Raw genomic sequence first — 20265 nt, forward strand, 5'->3', positions numbered from 1 at the left:
CACATGCTCTGGTGCCAAAATTCAAATCTATACTTAGATGGTGATGTACTGTAAGGCTGTACATGTATTTCGAAAAGCACAAAATAATGGGGAGATGTTGCAGTATGAGGGCTGTTTCAGATAGGTATACCTATATATCTATGATTACCGTAATATGTGGTAATGTTACACACACAATGTTGAATGACGTTTTATCAGTTCACAGGAGGGACAACATGCCCTCTAAGAGGATAACCTTTGCCCTCAGATTCGACTGAATGCCAACTTGATGACAAACCCCTAGGCACATTGTAAATGAGATCTTGACATATCTAATTACTATAACTTCAACATTGTGGTAATGTTTTGTGGCAATGATCAGCATGAAGGTAAATTGGGGTGGGGGGGGATGTTTACAACTCTTCCACTAAGTCCAGTTTAGCCACTGGCTGCTGGCACTGGGACCGCTGGAACATGTGGAGAGGTCATCTACACCTCCTCTCTATCTCTATACCATCTATATCTGCGACAATGTATAGATTCTAAGGCTGTAATAGAATCTAACAGATTAATCAACGTATCAATTTTGAATCAGATTTCTAAATTGCAAGGCGAAAAGCCAAAAATATCACATTTCCACAATAGATGGTTGGAAGCGAGGTAGCGGCAGAGTTCTTTTCCCACTTAAGGGGGTGGCAGTTAAAAAATAAAGAGGACATTTGGGATGAATTGGACACTTTGGAAATAGATGAATGACCATGTTCCATTCCATGCAGTACTTATTGAGAAAGGAAGGAACGAGGAAGGGTATAGAGGAGAGAGGCGAAAGGACGAGTGAAGAAATGGACATGAACATTCTAGCAAGAAACTTGGAATAATGTTTTGATTTGACTTCAATGTTGTTCATCACCTCATAACCTGTGGTTCATATCCTAGGTGCGTGCTCTACTGTACTGTACATGGGCAGTTGGTGAGATGACTGAGTTTGCCTCCTGCCTGGAGGAGGGTGAAGGGATGGCTGGGAGAGGGGTTGGTGAGAGATGAGAGGGGGCAGGGGGGCGTTGGTGTGGGGAGGGGGAGCTGTGTCGATGGCTCCAAGCTGGTTGGGAGCTCAGAGTCAAGCACTGGGGGGCTGAGCTGGAGAGATTTCAGGGAAAAAGACTAAACGTGTGTTAGGCTAAACCATGATGAGAGGGATTGGGGTGAAGGGTGGTGGGGTTAGGGGCATCACGTGCACTTCCCCCCTCCTCATCTTACACCATTAACCCCCTCCCTCCCCCCTCCGACTCCCCTCCATTCTCCCCCCTCCATCCCCCCTGCTCTCCATCCCCCCATCTCCTCCTTGGTAAGCTGACACAGCGCGTTTAAGCGTTAGCCGCTTTTTCTCTAATAGGATCAGGGGGACTTACATTGTCATCTGATAAAACTAAGCAGCTTGATAACTGCGCTGCTCCTTCTTAACCAATTTGTACTCTATTAGGATAATGAGGAAACAGCGGTAATGACCGGAAATGTAGTAGAATGATACAACAATTCAGACCGCCCCCCCCGGCAAACACACACACTGCACCCCCACAACCACTATAAATTCCCCCTGAGCCTGCTTGTTTCAGTAGAGGAAGTGAGAGTAATTTCCTACTAAACTGCTCACTCTACTTACCACTCTTTCTGTTTCCTGTTAATGGGTAAAGTGCGTAGCACGCCGATCCAGTGATTTCCATACCGTCCTCTTTGCTCCTGAACTGGACCCAGTCGAGGTGACCATGCCTGGGCACATGCGAGGAGCACACTCAACCTCCACCCCACAACTTAAGCTCTGTCAGGGCACCTGCAGAGGGGCTTTCTGGAAGGTGTCATTTCACTAAGACAATTAAAGAATTAGCATGATAGTTGAGGGGGGGGGGCTTTGGAAAGTGAAGAGGGGGCTTTGTGGCACCAAGATCATTAACATCCATTGTAGGATATGGACCTAAAGAGGGCCTTCTCTGGTAATGCTCTGCCAGGCCGGTACTGCAGCCGTCTGCAGTGGTTTGTTTTGAGGTATTTTTTCCTTAAGTCTCCTCTTCAGCACATGAAATTCATGTTCAATTCGATTGAAATCTGGAGATTGACTTGGCCAGTCAAGAACTTTCCACTTTATGGCCCTGAAAAACTCCCTAGTTGCTATAATAATATCTTTGGGGCCATTGACTTGCTGTATGATGAAGCTCCGTCCAATGAATTTGGAGGCATTTGCTGGCACTTGAGCAGACGAGATGTATCTGTACACTTAAGAATTAATTCTGCTGCTGCCGTCAGCAGTTACATCATCATTGAAGACAAGTTAACCAGTTCCAGCGGCAGACATGCATACCCAAACCATAATACGATCTCCACCATGTTTCACAGATGAGATGGTGTGCTGTGGATCTTGGACAGCAGTTCCTTTTTTTGTCTATGTAGTGTCAGATGGGTGTCTTCTTGTAGAAGTCAGCCAGGAGGCCACCTACGCTTGGTGCTTTATTTGAAGTTTTAATAAAGTCTATCATATCTCTTCAGAGTCTCGTTTAATCCTTTTCTGATAGCTGGGGTAGATTCAAGCTAGCCAGAAAGAGTTCTAGTTTTTGTTTTTGTCTCGCGTGGCTTGAGGTATAGAAGCTTTTACAAATTTTACATTTTAGTCATTTTAGTCAGAGTTGGAGAGGTCTGAGGAGGAGGAGCCCAGGTGTAATCTAATATAATCAAAATTTGTGATCTAGCATGTTAATCTGCTGACCATATACATTAACAGTAGCATTGTCACCCTTTTTGATTTCCATATAGCCCTCTTGGCCTCTAATCTGGGCCCAGACAAGGTGACCATGCCTGGGCACAGGTGAGGAGCAGATCCCCAGCTAACCTCAGACCTTTTACCATCTGTACTTCTGTAGAAGTCTTAGAGGATCCTAGACCTGTTCTAGAAGGAATGCTTTATGTTGACTGAGCTCAACAGAGCCCGGGGAGCTATGTGAAGTCTATAGAACTAAAGGTGAGCTTTTAGGTAATCTCCCCTTGGATGACCCACAGTATGTTGACTTTCCAAACGTCAACATGCACAGTAGCTGATGTTTCTTCTAGGAACAGGTTTAGGATCATCATCTATCTGTCAGATTCACTTTTCCTTCTTCAAGGATGCATTATGTGTCATATATAGACTGTACAGGATCTCCATATCACTCTCTTAAACCGCTAACTGTTTGAAAATAAGGGAAAGTGTCAAGCAAATATTTGTAGACAAAACAAATGTGCAGATGCTAGCAGCACAACAATGACACCCCTTATATTTGATGTAGAATACAGACATCATCAGCTATGACCAACTCTGTATAGTGTTGTTCATACAGTATACCAGGCAAATATAGCAAATGCATACATTAACACATACATTCAGTATACATGTGCTCCATGCTGGGACTTCATAGTATAACTTTACATTAAACTGCACCTATACCTGTGTAGTAACTGCAATTATATGAACATGCTATTACATTACATCATCGACTTCCACTCCCCCCCTCCCCCACCCCACCCTGTCACACACATACACACACACACACACACACACACACACACACACACACACACACACCATTTCACAGCCTCTAGCCTCTTTGCCTCTTAGCCTCGCACAGCCTACATAATTTATTGTTTTATTGTTCTATTTTGTACATTTGTTTTTGCTATTTTGTTAATATTTTGCTATTTTGTAATTTTTTTGTTAATATTTTGCTTATATATAGTTTTTTATGTTCCATGCACCAACCTCACCAAGTCAATTTCCTGTATGTGCAAATATACTTGGCCAAATAAAATAATTCTGATTCTGATTCACATTACCTCAATGATAGCATGAAGCCAAGTAAAGCTAATTTCCCCCTTATCCTGCTTTATAAGGATGACAACATTGTCAACAGGGGGACCGATTTTTTTCATTGTTGTACCCAAACTCCCTTCTAATTCCTCAAGTTGGACTGGCTGAAATAAATGAACAGAGCATCTTAAACTTATCTTTTAATTTCTCCTGAGAAGTCCTTAGCCTCATTAGAAAGACGGTTGATCTCTGTGACACTTACCTCCCTACGCCCAGCCATGTCTTCACTGTGGCCCTGCACTGCACACTCACTTAAAGCTGCAGCGTCATCTGAAATACCATGGGAGACAGAAACATGGGGGCAGAGTAGCAGAAGTTAGGCTATTCTACTCAAATGGGAAATAGTTGGGCTTTGATACTAGTTTCCAATTGAGTTGTTACACACTACTGTGTGATCTCCTTGATATAATTGAAACAAACACAGAGAAACTGGGTAAACATTGCATAACATTAAGTAATCTGTTTAATTTGATCTCTTTGATGATCAGTAATTTAATCTATGTGGCTTGATTATAACACGTAATGTGTTCTTGTAACAATTAGTTAAAGCCAATTGGTAAAAGTAGGGTTAAATACCTAATGCACAGTTAAACAAGCTTCAGATCACTAGTCTTGAATTGATCTGACCCACTAATTGTTTATTTCCTCTTGACTTGGAACGATTTTGACTGTAAAAGTGTTTCTTTTTTACATTTTCATGTTTTTAACATTAACAATGAAATAAACACAGTATGAATCTCTGTGTTCTATATGGTTATGCTGCTGGACATGTTTACTGTAAGTGTTAATTGAATAATTACAGTCGTTTTCCACAGTAATTAATTAGTGTTGGGTCATTGCCTGATATTGAACTTGCCAGTATTCTCAAGAGGTAGGTTTAACATCATCCTTACTGGTAATTAAGGATGGTAATTAAGTGGTAATGTCACTTGTTATTCCTTTCGAAACATAGTTGGAAATATTGGGCGGAATTGCGTTGTTTTTAACAACAACAAAAGCATTCGAATCATATTGAATGAATACGCTTCTTTTTTTTTAATCAGTGTTTTATTAGTGTTTCATCAATTTGATCAGTGATCAATAGGGTAAAACACAGGTGTTTCTAGCAGTGTAGACACTGAGGCACAATCTCCCCTTATCAAATGTGATGTTTTTAGGACATTCTTTTGTATTTTCGAATTCAAATAAAAGCGTCTTAAAATGTTAACAATTGTTACAAAACATTTTTTAAATCCCTCAACTTCATTACTGCTTCAGGTCTTCAAATGCCTCTCTCTCCACTCCCATGTAAGTTATCACTACACAGAGTTGTATGTAGTCTTTCACTGGAGTAATGAGGGGATTAGCGAAAACTTTCAGTCAGTCCTTTGTCTCTAAAACAATAGTTGTTTGAAAGAAAGTCTTGTCCTGGCTTCGTTAGCTCCGGCCTCCTCCTGCGGTCCGAATGTAAGCTACATTTAGAACAATTACTTGACCAGAAAACAACTGTCAATCATTCTTAAAGGGGAAGGATTGCAATTATTAAACCTTTTTAATCCCCTCGTTTTATTTCCATTACCGCTGCCTACCTCTTCTCTCCCTGTGCTTTGGAGAGGCGTTCAACAAAACTACATTTATAATTAAAGCTTGTTTTCTGGACATACCTTTGTTTGCGTTTTTGTCGGCGTAGAATAACATATGGATTGTAAACTATAGGGGAGGATGCAAAAGTGGACTGAGTGGAATTTGCACAAAGCTTTGTAGTGTGCATGGCATGACGGGGGCGTGAGCTGCCTCAGGAGTTGAAGTACACTGCTGGGAGAAACAGGTGGAATATTGACAGTCGTACAACTTCAAACGCAAAGCACGTCGTCTTCTGAGAGGTAGGTCCAAAACCTATTCTTCATCCACTTTTCTTTGATATGTACCGTTTTCTAACCGTTGACATTGTGTTGATTTATCTCGGATTAGACAGTCATTTATGATGCATATTTCTGTGTCTTCTTAAAATCTTTGAGCAACCGGTCCGCAACATGTTCCTTGATTTCCATGGTTGGGGATTATTTTAGTGTAGATCTAAATAAACTTTCAATGTAGATCGTTATTTTTAAGGCATTGACATGCCAAAAAGGCATTAGAAGGACTTTGCATTGTGCATCACTACAATTGGGAAATAACTGACGGTTCAGTCAGCTCCAAACCATGTGATCTCCAACACCAGTCAATCATGTATGCACATATAATTGGTCAATTTCACATTTGTTATGTTTAATCTCGTTTGTGTAAATTTTCAGTCGAATGATCTCTACTTGTATTAAACACGTTTTTTGTTATTATTACTTTTCACTATTCGTGTTTCAAGCATTATACCAAGATTTGCTCAGGGCTCAATTAATGTTTTTCTATGAAATTCAACATGCCTGAGCTTCAAGCTGTCAGTTTTATTTTATAGAAACCTGTTTACCTGACAACAGACATGTAGTGGCATTAGATATATTTTAATATATTCCCATATATTAAACAATTATAAAGTGGGTTAGACCATTTGTATCACATATGTCATGCATTTATGTTTTATTTCAGATGAGATGAGCCTCATTTAGGATGATATTGCACATGTTGTTTGAAAACTTCACATACAGTACAGTTTGTTATATTATGCTTAATAGAGGGTCACACCAGTACAAACATTACACATATGTTAGTACTGGTAAGCAGCTATTTGATCCATTTATTTTGACATTAGTAAAGTTAAGTATGTCAACAGGTCTATCAATCTCATTGCACTCAATATGCTCTATAATGAGTTTATGTAATATAATAAATTGGCTCTGGCTTTGCTGATCCGCTTTTGCATAATTGAATAATATGTCTCATTAGAAGATATTACTCTGTGTACCGTGAAATCCATACAGTAGCCTATTTCTAATAGAAAACACGGGTATATGCCTTAAGCTATTGTTTGGATTTTTAAAATAATTTATTTTTGGAATATTGCAGATATTGAATATATGAATATATATGAAAATATTCTTACAGTATTATTATTAGTCGTTGTTTTACTGTAGTTTCTGTAGTTTTAAGTAATAGTGAGTTTTTTTATAGTGTTACAACTCAACAACATTTGAATTATATTACTGATAACTGCTACTGATAACTGCTACAAATATAATTTGTATACAATTGAGGAAGTCTTATGTGGAGAGATACTAGGCTTTAGAGACTGTCTCCTCATCATGTAATGACTCTGACTCTGACTGTTTTACAGGTGCATAGAGAGTTTGTGGAGGAGTTCACCAAAAGACAAACACAACCTCGGGATCTCCTCTTGTATTAGGACAAGTCATCTTTTCCCTGCTGGAGGATAGTGTTAGCGTCCGAGCGTTCGAATGCATTTGTCACTGGATACCATGAGCATGGTGGATGACGGCTGTCTCTCGCCCAGTAACTTCCACGAGATGGTGAAGGGAGGGGGGGCAGCGGTGGGCGGCCGCGTCCACAGCATTGATGTCATCCTGGGCTTCAGTAAGGACCAAGACCCCCTGCTCAACCCTGTGGGGGCGGGAGGGCCGGGGCCCCACAAAGTAGGCGTGGAGAGCCTGGGAGACCCTGGGAAGCAGGATGCGTCACACCCCTACGGGCACCTCTCCTCTCTGAGGGACAGCACAGAGCAACAGCCCTACCATGGTGAGTCTCTCAGGCTGGATTCATTACTTTACCATGTTGAGTTAGTCTCCCACATAGCTGCAGTATACCTACAGCACTTGGTTCACCAATGAGAGACAGTAGAAAGAAACATATCAACAACATTCTTTGTTCCTGGTTCCTGGCGATACACAGGGGTATTGTTCTAGCCCAGTACTAACACACCTGATTCAACTAATCAAATGAAAGCCTTCAGACCCTGTGGGTGCATAGGGTCAGGACTGAAGAGTGAGGTTAACTATGCCACTGTACATCACTGAGGAAATCTCTCTGGAAATACAGTACCCTTTATGGGTAACGCATCACACTTATACACTCATACCTGTATTAGAATCATTATTACGACTTTGCTGGCAAGTTAATGTGTTAATATCAAATTAATGTGTTCATCAGTAGTGACTTATGAATATTCCTCATATTACCCACCCTTACCCTGTAAATGTTATTCACATTTTTTCATCTTAAGGTATCTGAATAATTATCACTGGATTACATAGGAGATGGGTGGGTTGTTAAGAGCTTTACTTAACCCAAAGTCATTAGGGCTAAATTATTTCCATTGCATCAGGGCTGCGCAAGGTAGTGTAGCCATGACCTCAATTCCTTTATTGGTTGTACAGTGTGGGTTGTTCGTGTATCAGAGGGAGGGTCACATTCAGGGACATCTACTGTCATAAAATACTTTCCCCAAGTGCTGTATTTGAGTAAAATACAGTAGCAAAATACATTTGTACAATTATATGTATTGCACTGTAAATATGGAGCATGTACTAATTTGTGGATTTATTTTGTAGTTTAAACCAGGGAGGTGTACTGTACATGGTGAGCTGGGGCTTGTAGATACTATGTGGGCATACTCTGATTGAGAGATAAATCTCCAAACAAGACAGTGCAGGGGTTCGCCCCCAATCCCATCCCCTTGTGGAATTCAATTAATCTTCCCATAAACATAGAGGAGATTGTAATTATAATTGCAATTGTTATTTTATATCTGCATCAAGTGTATCGTCTTTAATCTGTGGTGTTCGTTCTGACATCTGGGGTGTGGCGGGTGGGTGCGTAAGGAATGGGTCTGGTGGGGGTAAGGTTGCACAAAAATATAATGTTTTTTTATTATAATAAATATAAAACATAATATGTTGAATTCATGAATAGAAAATACACATACACGGTATTCAAAGACATCATTCTGATGATTGATAATAACAATAGATGTGTGTGATCATAATAAACACTCAGTGATCGCAGTGGGAATGGCTTGCGTTGGCTTGAGACACTTGAGCATCAGCACAAATGAAAATGAACACATTAACAACCAACACATAACAACCAACTTGTTAGCCATCACCTCTGTTCCTTCTAAATGGGCACTTCTCAGTGCATTGCGTCACTCTGAGCCTCCACATTGAGTTGTGCTGGTGGACTGTAAACATGGAGATGTCTTCAGACTGCTGGTTCTGACAGGCAGGCTGACAGGCAGAGAGCTGGGCACTGAACCCAACCTGACCTCTGCATTGTGCTAGCCTGGGCTTTGTCATAGACTGTTAATGAGAGGTTAATCAACCCACCCCAAAATCCTGCTCCTGTTTGGTCATTTGAAAGTCCCCAGACTCTTCTGTCCTGTTTCTCTCTCTGAAGCACTGGTTAAGTCATGGAGAATAGTTTATATTGTAGTGTTTTTCAAATGGTGGGTGGGGAGAGACCCACTAGTTGGTTGCGATGGGTCAATACTGGGTCTAGGTTTTGGACTGGGCACATTGGGATTGTACAGGGAGGTTTTGGGTTTCACTCATTGATCTAGTATTTGACCAAGATAATCAAACCCCCAATACACTCTGTCGATATCCATCCAGGTGTTGTGTGGGTATTGTAGCTATGAAGATCGATGAAAAAAAAAAAAAAGAATTTCACTCACAATATCTACCCTAACTGTATTACTCTTACAATACATAATGTTAAGGTTCAATTACAGGATTAATAAGAGAGTCATGTTATTATTACAAAGTAATATTTGATATTTTCCATATTTTTCATTCAGTATTAGTCTGTCATTTTTTAAATGTCCTTAGTTCTGTGTTTAGTTCTATATCCAGCACTAGCGCTGATGTCAACACTGTAAATGAGTCGAGAGGGCAACTGATTAAATGACTAATTATCGTCTTTGTATCATCTTTGTACCTAAATTAATTAAATTAATTTTCATTATTAATTATAAGACTAATTTGAAAGCCACATTTATGGTGTTACGGCTTTAGTTTGTGGCGTTAAGGCTGTCGTTCTTTTCCTTGTAATGTTGACTGTATTTCCTAATCATGGCAGTGATAGTGATACACATCAAGGCCCTTCTGTAGGTAGATTAGGGCTTACGTCCATGAAGGCTATGGTAGGGTATTAACAGGGTGCATCTGTTTCTCTATGCATTAGAGTGAGTGAGGGACACCTGCAGTGAAAGCCTCAGAGACTCAGTATGGATCCTACCAGAGCACAAGGACAGTCTACGTAGTCTTAAGACAGCAAGTGTACAGTACATGTGTCCAATTCTTAATGCTCTTTCATTGCAAAGACACTGACCAAGCCAGACACTTGGATGAAAATAACAAAACAGACTTTAGATTTAGATGCTTTTAATTTTCACATTTGGTGGAGAAACACATTGGAACGACAATCAGCATAGCTTTGGATGCATGCCTTTTTGGGATAATAAATAACACTTATTAAATTCTTAACCCGGTATACAGTGATAGACTTTGAGTATGGTGTGATAAATGATACCATGGTGCAAAGCGTAAATGAGTCCCACAACATTTAACTACAGTATGTAGGCTACTGACAACGTTTTTTTTTAGCTTTGACTATAACATATATTACTTATTTGTACCTAACCTAGATTCACATCTGATATCAGCATTCCATAATATTGACTGGGACCTAGGACATCCTCAATATCTTTTCAGCTGGTTTTATCTCTGTCACAGTGAGATACCAGCTTATACCCCCACATAATCCTCATCAACCTCTTAAGGGGTGTTTTGGAGCGTCATGTCGGAGTACAGTGTGGGGGACAGTAGCGTGCTTCATGGTCTACTGTGGCCTATTGTTGTAGGTGTCAAAGCAATGTGTGCTCTACTGGAAAGCTGTCAGTACAGAGTGCAAGTTAAGGGGGTGTGGATCTCATTAGAATTTCCAACGTTTTCTGCTTTTGTCCTCCCCTACTTCTTTAAACAGCTTAATCAACTTAACATCTTTGGGAATTTCATTTTCTAATTTATTTTGCCCATTCACTCATGATTAGATATGCCTCCTCCCGCCCCTGTTGTGGGACATTGACACTATAGACAGCTAGCCCAGACAGACGTTGATTTAAAAGAATAGCCTACTCTCTGCCAACTGATAATTGGTTATCCTGAAGTAACCTAACGTAGCCTAACGTAGCAGCAGGCAAGCACGTTAAGGACAGCTAATTGAACAATACACAACAGCTTACTTTGATTAGACAGGTAAAGTCAAACACGCTAATGTAGCCTGTTTGGTTGAATTAAAAGGATCCAAAGCAACTTCATAATTGGCAAAAGCCCATCTGTTTACAGAATGAACAGTGAATATCTGCCAGCATTCACATTACATGTATACATGTGTATTCCCCATACATAACCTGCTATACTGTTCCTTATCAATGTCAGAATATCATATGATTATTATTAGCAATGACTGCATATACAGTAAGAATATGTTTCCTTTTGAATTAACCACATTAAGAAAGTACCACCACAGAATAAGAATAGAGCAGGAAAGAATAGAATAGAATAAAATAGGTTTTGTAACTCTTAGTACCATATACTGTACATTACCATATACATATGAATATTGTATTTATTGTACAACACATACGTCTGACTCTTTTCTTTCCTCTCTTCCCCTCTATGGGTTGGTCAGACTCTGGCCTGTTCTCCAACAAGTGTGACGGGGATCTCAGCGAGCTGAGGAAGAGTGTGGAGAGCGACAGCGGCAAGTCTCCAGAGCCGGCCGATGAAGAGGTGCCCAAGAAGAAGCACCGTCGTAACCGCACCACCTTCACCACCTACCAGCTGCATGAGCTGGAGCGCGCCTTCGAGAAGTCCCACTACCCTGACGTATACAGCCGAGAGGAGCTGGCCATGAAGGTCAACCTGCCGGAGGTCAGAGTTCAGGTGTGTAGAGAACTTGTTCTCAGTGATTTAAAGGTTAAATTAATATTAATAAATAAAACAATAAAACAATTGATAGATTTCAGGTACAGTAACAGTAACTGTTCATATACAATAATGTAAGAAAGTACTATACCTATTTTTCCAATCTGTATAAATATAGAATGTATTAACAGTAAATGTACATGTGTGTATATATATATATACATACAGTGCAGTATTTCTAGCCTCTTAAGTGCCACATAATCCAAGCTTTACCCAAGTTAGCTCAGGTGCACAGCCATCTAACGACAGTCGTTAACAGGTGGAAGATGATGATTGCCGCCAGCCTAAGAGCTGGGTAAAGGGCCAACATCTTAGCACTGACCACAGGCACAAAGTCTTAGTGGTTGGCAGAAGGGCAAAGTCTTAGCAGAGGGCAGAAGGGCAACGTCTTAGAAAGGGGGCAAAAAGCCATGCTAAACCCATTTAGGAACCATGTTGTTGTACTGTATAGTAAAAGAGAATTTATTCTTAATAGGCTAAAAGATAAATAGTAACTGTTAAGTAGGCAGCCTAACTGTTAAAAATACTTATATGCTGAAAATCCAACTCTTATGCATTCTCCCTACTAGGTGTGGTTCCAGAACCGCAGAGCCAAATGGAGGCGTCAGGAGAAGATGGATGCCAGCACCATGAAACTCCACGATTCGCCTATGCTGTCCTTCAACCGGCCGCCCATGCACACCAACATGGGGCCCATGACTAACTCTCTTCCCCTGGACCCCTGGCTGACCTCGCCTCTGTCCAGCGCCACCCCAGTCCACAGCCTCCCCGGGTTCATGGGCCCTGCCCAGGGCCTGCAGCCAGGCTACCCCAGCCACGGCTTCCTCAACAACCCCCCTCCCATGGGCCAGGGCATGCAGACCATGCACCAAGCACCTCCTCCGTACCAGTGTCCGGCTCCCTACTCCGACAAGTATCCAATGGAGGAGGTGGACCAGCGCAGCTCCAGCATCGCTGCCCTGAGGATGAAAGCCAAGGAGCACATCCAGCACATGGACAAAACCTGGCAGCCCATGTGACTACCTGGGATGGGCTATTCATGAAACTGTGTTTCCAATCCAGCAAAAATACTAAATGGCTATTTTTTCCGTCTTAAAACGTGTCAGGAAAGGTGGCAACAAGAATTGTTGATAATGACCTAGAGTACTCTTTGTTTCCCACGCCACCAGTGAAATGTGTACCCATTAGACCAATTCATGGTTTGTTTTGGTCTCTTCTCTAACTTTTGTGATTTCAAAATCTTTGGCAATTATGGTTGCATTGGTTGCATGGTGGTTGCATTTTTTATTCACTCAGCCATTTGCAAATCAACTGCACAAGCATCCATGTTGAAGAAGGATCGCTACGATGCTAAATATGACTGACCTGGATAAAAACTGAGAGACAGTCAGACACGATAGTGACTTTCATTTTCGTATGCTTTGTTGAAAAACATGGACATGTTTTACTGGAGCAAAACTGGAACGAGGATTTCACTTGATACTGGTCGACTTTTTTATTGGGAACATTTGATTCCCTCCTCTCAAAGGTTGGATGTCTAAACAGAGGCAATAAGTATTGGCAGTAGTGTGTTCTTTTTTTTTTGGTTAACAAAAGTGTTAACACGGTACTGCTACACCAGACAAGAAGATGCGCTCGTCCTGAGGTTGCTGAAGAAGTATCACCAGTATGACATGGGGTGTGTATCTCATGTCCATACTATGGTTGGGTCACTCTTAACATTACATCACTACGGTTGCTGTATAGTAACACTGCAGTTACTGTGGTAAAAACATTGTATTAACAGGTTGTTACATAGTCATTAACAGGTTATTACATAGTCATTAACAGGTTATTACATAGTCATTAACAGGTTGTTACGTAGTCATTTTGTGTTTGCTATGTAACTACATGGTAGTGGAGTTGAGCTGTACTCAATTACAAAAGAATTACCAAAAATGACTATGTTGCATCATGCTAATACAATTGCAAGAGTTATAACAGTGTTATTACATGAGTATAAGAGCAACGTGATGATAAGTGTACAGTACCTTTGGTTGTAACGAAGCACAATGCAATGCACTGCCAGACACATCATGACATCACTCAGACCACAACGTCTCCTGCCGCTGAGCCGCTTCACACAGTATCCCAAAGAGTATCATTGGGTATTTACACATTTGTAGTGCAGCAGACTAGCAAGACTGACCAGATGTTGATTTTGTAAATCAAAGTGATATTATTCTTAGCATCTAATAATTACAGAAAATACACATCAAGGCATTTCCTCCTCCAGATCCTGAAATGTGTATGAGAAAGTGTTTCTATTTCTATGTATCCAGCCGAAGTAGGAGAACCCTATGAAGAACCCTCTGTAGTTTCATGTAGAGCCCTTGAGAGTGTGGTTATAGATTTTTTGTTTCATGTTTGGCTGCGTTAGCTGGGGTAACAATGGTGAACATCTTCTGTCCACACCTCACACCTCTCTGCTAGGTGTTGTGAGGTCATGGTTGAGGTGTCTTGGCTTGCCCTGACTAGATTAAGGTTTTAGCTAAAGATGCGTAAGACAATCAGTCAAGCTATTTGTTTTGGCAAGAGGGGAACACCCCTTAACACCCAATTAACTTATTTAAAAACAATTAACTCCTTGTCTTAATTAGCCTTATTCACAATGCATATAAAATTCAAGGTAAAATCAACATTCTGCCATAGCCATAGTGTGGGTTACCTGACCATTGCAAACCATCAAATACTAAACAGTCATGGCTTTTAAAACAGGGTACTAGATTAATTGAGTTCTTCTGTGTATCTTGAATCAGATAATGTCATTTTACTATGTGGATGTGCATCTATGTGCATCTCAATTAAGCTATTCTGCTTCCTACCCCGCTGGCCAACACTAATCTATGAATAAGGTGAATACAGACTGCATGTACACACACACACACACACACACACACACACACACACACACACACACACACACACACACACACACACACACACACACACACACACTGATGTCAACACTCTTTTGCACAACACTGTTGGCAGGTTAAATGAAGTAAGGCTCTTGTTCCTTGAAAGCCACTCTTGAGGCATGCCAAAACAGCTGCCTAATCTCTGAATTAGATCAAACCCAGAGCCATACTGTATAAACAGAAAGTTTGGCCTTTGATATATGACTCTAATCACTGTTTCTTGGTCTTATGTCCATAAAATCCCTCATGATTGTCTCGGGAACGACTGTGCTTTAGTACATACCGTAGTTTTGGCTTTCATAAGATGATTTCTGAACCACTGCTAAATACCATGGTCTCAGTTAAAAAGCATAGGCTATTCTATTGAGTGACAGAGCGAAAAGAGGCCACTAAGGTAGCCTTTTTTGTGCCTCAGTGGCTGTTGGAGAAGAAAACCTGTTGGCAGCTTGGCCCTGCGTCGTTGCGTGTTCGTGCTGAGCAGCAGAAGGATGTGTCACTCCACATAGTTTTCTCTTTGTTCGCCACAATTGATCCAAGCCCATCTTCTTTGTTTAAAGTTCAAGTGGTAAAACCGTCACAGACTGCACTAAACAGGCCTCTGTACCATTTTGTTCATGAACATATTATTTTTTTTATTGTCAAAGAGTATAGGTATAGCTAAATGGGCGTGTAAGGGTCCTTTGTGGTATCATGTTTTGATAATAATAACTGGACGTGTTTTTGATAAGCAGAGATTTGGTTTACTGAAGTGTTCCTTAGAACTGGTTTGGTCACAGTGACATTGAAATCTCAAACCCCTCTTGTGTACATTATAAAATCAGCTACTTTAAACATGTGTCATCCTCTAAGGGCTACTTAGGGTTGTTGAATTGTGATGTTACTATATGGATTTCAACATTTTGATCTTGATTTGAGACATTTTATAGGTATGAATATAATATTATTTATCCTATTGAAATTGATTGTGTGAGAGGGGAAACATTTAACTGCTGTAATTGCAGTAATCATATAGTGAATATTACAACACGGAGGAATGAAATTCCTTCACACAAAAGTGCAATTTTTCCAGCATTTATTTTGAAAGGAAACTCAAGATGTCTGTGCTGCCAGACTTCTACCAGACCAATTAAGACTAATTGAGTCCATATTTTCTACTGTAAAATACCAATGTAACCCCAAACATAATTCTGAATTTACCATTACTGCACTGAACCATACAGTGTGTGAAAACTGGCTCTCTAAGTCTTGAATAGTAAACTAAGTCCCCGTCTGTCGATACACAAAAACAATATTCTGCTTTTTTTACTGGTTCGTAACGGGATTCTATGATTAACTCCTCTCAAGTTAAACAACGGTGTTTTGCCACTTGGTCATTCTTTGTATTCCTCCATTAGCTTGCATTTGTCTACTGTAGTTTTTATGTTATTGGTACGTGCTTTCTAGCGCTTAAGAAACCTCTTGTCAGGTATTGTCAGGATCTGGCAGCCAACAGTGAAAGAGGGTTAGCTTGCACAGAAGAGACTTTGTTTTGTAATGATGTTCATCATGTGATACTGGACCAAGAATAAGCCAAAGTTTAGATGTAATGGGGGAAAAATGCACTAGAAACTTGGAAAGTTAATCTTTAGGTTTATATCTGAAAATATACAGGATGTTTTACTCCCTGTATAGCCATCCTGTTTGTTTGTTTGTTTGTTTGTTTGTTTGTTTGTTTGTTCAGTGTTCTGAAATGTAGTTTTCTGAAATGTTTTATGTTCATGTTCTGCAAAAAAATGAATATCTACTTAAAATAAACAAATATAGTTTGATAGAATCTCAGTCTCTGGACTCATCTTTACCTACTGCCATTGGATGCCATAATGTGATGCTAATGTGATGTTCCTGTAACTAAACAGTACTTACATTATATCAAAACCTCTTCAGTTAACTCTGTAGGATAAGCCTTTAAATAACCCTTTTTTGGACAACCCTTTCCACATAGAAGCTTCTACAAGGCACCAAAAGGGCGTCTTTCTACACGGACAGCTGAAGAACAATTTTGGGTTTGAGATAAAACCTTTTTTTTTAAAGTGTTTACCCTAAAGGTTAGAGATAGCAGCCGGTATTTAGTGACTACAACATGAGTTCAGGCTCTAGTTCTGGCTCTCTGGCCTGGACCCCTCCTCCTCTCCTTCCCTGTTCTCTGGACTGGACCCCTCCTCCTCTCCTTCCCTGTTCTCTGGCTGGTGGCTCCATGCCAGCCTGTTAGGAAGATGAGACTCCAATCAATCAGGCCTCCCCGGGGGGGGGGCCCCCCAGCCCCCAGTCTCGGCCCCCACCACAGGGCCCACTACTGCTCCACTAATTGCCCCCGGGCGCTGCCGCTGCAGCACATGTTCACAGTGGGCTTGTCCTGCCTTCCGCGCTCTGCTCCGCTCCGCCTCGCCGGCCCCCCCAGCGTGTGAACCACACTCCCGGACAGATGGGAGCCCGGGAGGACCTTGCCACGGGGGCCATCTGGGTCCACAGGGTGGGGAATGTTTTACATGGACAGGATTTTTGGCTGGTTTGTCTGTCTTGGATCTGCATGTGTTTGGGTTACTGTACCTGTTGGTGTTTTGTGGAGGCGTTCGATGACCCTTGTTGACTGATTCTAAACAAAACTTTGAAAGAGTCTTTGGAAACTCACATTTGGGAAACGACTTAAAATGTGCCATTCAAATTCCATATTTTATGGGGATACAATAGAGGAGTTTTTACATATGTTTTTTTTTTTTTTCAAGTAGCCGTTTGTCTTCTTAATAAAGTCCTCTTGTCACTACACACATATTGTTGTTTTGTTGTTGGAGATCAAATCTTGCCAGAGTTCTCTCAGAGCTAAACAAATAACTCTCTGTGTGGATGAAAAAAAAACATTGTGTTGCAAGTTTTCTCTTTCCATGGGAGGGCAACCTAATGGTCATGAGAGGATGAAGAGAAAGAGAGGAGGGGGTGGAGGGTGTGAAGAGAGAGGGAGAGTGGAGGGTAAAGGGGGAGAGAGAGAAAACAGAGAGGAGAGAGAGGGCAAGAGAAAGAGGGAGATGGAGTGAGAGAGAGACAAAGAGGGAGAGAGTATGTGGACGCAATGGAGTGGGAGTGAGAGAGAGAGAGAGAGAGTAGGAGAGGAAGGTGTGAGAAAAAGAGAGTGTGTTTGGAAGCTAGAGAAGGATGGAGACAGGGTGTGTGTGTGAGAGAGAGAGAGAGAGAGAGAGAGAGAGAGAGAGAGGAGGGAGGGATGGCTGCTCATCAGGGGTAATGATGTAGAAAATCCCCCAATTAGAGCCTTTTCCTGCGGGCCAGGATGAGTTCAGAGAGGGGTCCTCTGACAGCTCAGGGATTAGTGCCTGGGCCTCAGCCTGAGCCTGGGCCTGATCTGGGCCTTAGTGTCTCAGCCTGTTCTGGGCCTGAGCCGGGCCGTAGTGCCTCAGCACACACTGGGGCGATACACACTACAGGGCCGACCCAATATTTCTCTCTTTGTCCTTGGCATTCCAGCACTGTTACATCAGCAGCTATGGTCGATGTGTAACCAGACCAGCCCAGTACGGCTCATCTCAGCTCGGCTCAGCTCGGTTCGGCTCTGTACTGTAATTAGGCTATTAGTGTATCCTGAGCCATAGCCTGAGCAGACACCGACTGTCTGCTTGCCTGGACAGCCTGGCACAGTGCAGCCGGGGGCAGGGGCTGGGGCCGCGCCGGGGGCAGGGGTAGGCATGCGTTGAGCTGGAGTGACTGAGTGGCACAAAGAAAGGCATGGGAAAAGAGCAGCAGATCAACATGAAAAAAAGCTTTTGTTTGGCTCGCTGTGCGAAATCCAAACATCTCTTCTGTTTTGCTTTTTTTTTTTCTTCACATTTTGAATCTGGGCCAAATAAAACCGTTTGTGTTTATGTGTTTATGATTTATTAATTTGTCAGTACGTGTTGTGCATGTCCTGAATGACTATTGTGTGCGAAGCTACTCTTTTTTATCCTCCTTTGCCAATGAAGTCCAACAATTAGTATGAACTGTAAGGACAAACATGTTCCCAGCCTGTGATTGTAAATGAAATTGTTATAATTGATTATTACACATGGACTTCTCTAACCTAATCAAATACAGACATCTGGATTGTGCAGAAAAATCAATCTTGTCCACATGCTTTGTCATGAACAATGTATGAAAAGATGGCACGAATGCTTGGAGTCATTCTGTACATCCGGTAGCAAGACACATGAACCTGAGGTTAATCCTCCATGTCCTCAGCTCCTCCTAAAGAAATTGAAGATGAGCATCCCGCTGTCTTCTCATTGTACAGCATAGAGTTTATCATGTGATACATTATCATGGTGTCTTCTAGTGCTACAACAGAATAGACTCATAGAGTGATTATCATGTGATACATTATCATTGTCTTCTCATGCCACAGTAATAGTGATTATTATGAGAGGCGTTCACTGGTTTCTACTCCCTTCTTCCAGGGCAAGAGATTCACTTGTAGAGGGATAATGAAAGACAATAAAATTGCTGTATAACTAGAGATACATCTTAACAACAGAGTTGTGAATGTGGAGTTTTCCCATAAGGGATATTTCATACGCTTTAGTGCTGAGAGAGGATATGTGGTGACCCCTCTCCTTTCTCATCCCCACTCTCGTCTAAATAAAAACAAAAGATAACATTGTTGTGGGTAGAGGTCACAGCAATGGAATAAAACTGGGAAACCCACAGGTTGCTGACCGAGGAGATTAGTAGAGCGCAGAAGAAAAAAATTGCTTACTCTCCATGAATCACTTACTCACGTCTACTCACAGACTTATTATATTCATTAAGAACAATTAAGTCTCTAACGACGAATTAATTGCATAATCTATTATTTGGTTCCCCCCCACTCCGGTGCCCCTGAAAGGGCCCGGGCTGGAGTTAACAGGCTGATTGGTAGGACGCGTTCTTGAGTGGGGATAATAAGGGAAAGGAGCGGAATTAATTGGGTTTGATTAAGAGCGCTTTCAATGGGACACAGCTTTTTCGCATGACATAATTGGAGGTCAGAGAGGGAGAGGGGGGAGGGTGAGGGGGGTGAGAGGGGGATTTGTTGGCTGGCGCCAGACAGTGTTTGGTGTGTCCCCCCCCACACACACACACCACCTCCCACCCCTCCACACCACTCCCTCCCCCTCTCACACTTGTAGAGAAATATGGTGTGTGTCTGATGATGTAAATCACCATAGACTCACTGACCAGAAAACACGGGCTGAAATGCATGCAGTATAAGCCTTCTATACACTCGCGATTATCACCTTCAGAAGACTGTGAACTACCTGTGAACCGCCTCAATATAAACCGAGATTTGTACATCACACACACACACACACACACACACACACACACACACACACACACACACACACACACACACACACACACACACACAGGAACTGCCTATGAGCACAATCAGAAAAAACACACCTTGTGTAATCTCCATACACATTGTATTTTTATAATCTGGTTACGTTGTAATCTATTA

At 41.5% G+C, this 20265-nt stretch overlaps 1 protein-coding gene across 1 annotated transcript; it reads left to right on the forward strand.

The window, feature by feature from the left end:
• Nucleotides 1–7236: 7236 nt before the first annotated feature.
• rx1 (retinal homeobox gene 1) lies at nt 7237–12800 on the forward strand (the record flags this gene model as incomplete). The annotated part of the gene is made up of 3 exons (XM_083671750.1): nt 7237–7534; nt 11486–11739; nt 12351–12800. 3 exons carry the CDS (start codon nt 7237–7239, stop codon nt 12798–12800), a joined length of 1002 nt encoding a protein of 333 aa, XP_083527876.1.
• Between the last annotated feature and the right edge of the window lie 7465 nt (nt 12801–20265).

This window comes from Argentina silus (assembly GCF_951799395.1).
Source record: "Argentina silus genome assembly, chromosome: 6".
In the NCBI taxonomy this organism is placed as follows: domain Eukaryota; kingdom Metazoa; phylum Chordata; class Actinopteri; order Argentiniformes; family Argentinidae; genus Argentina; species Argentina silus.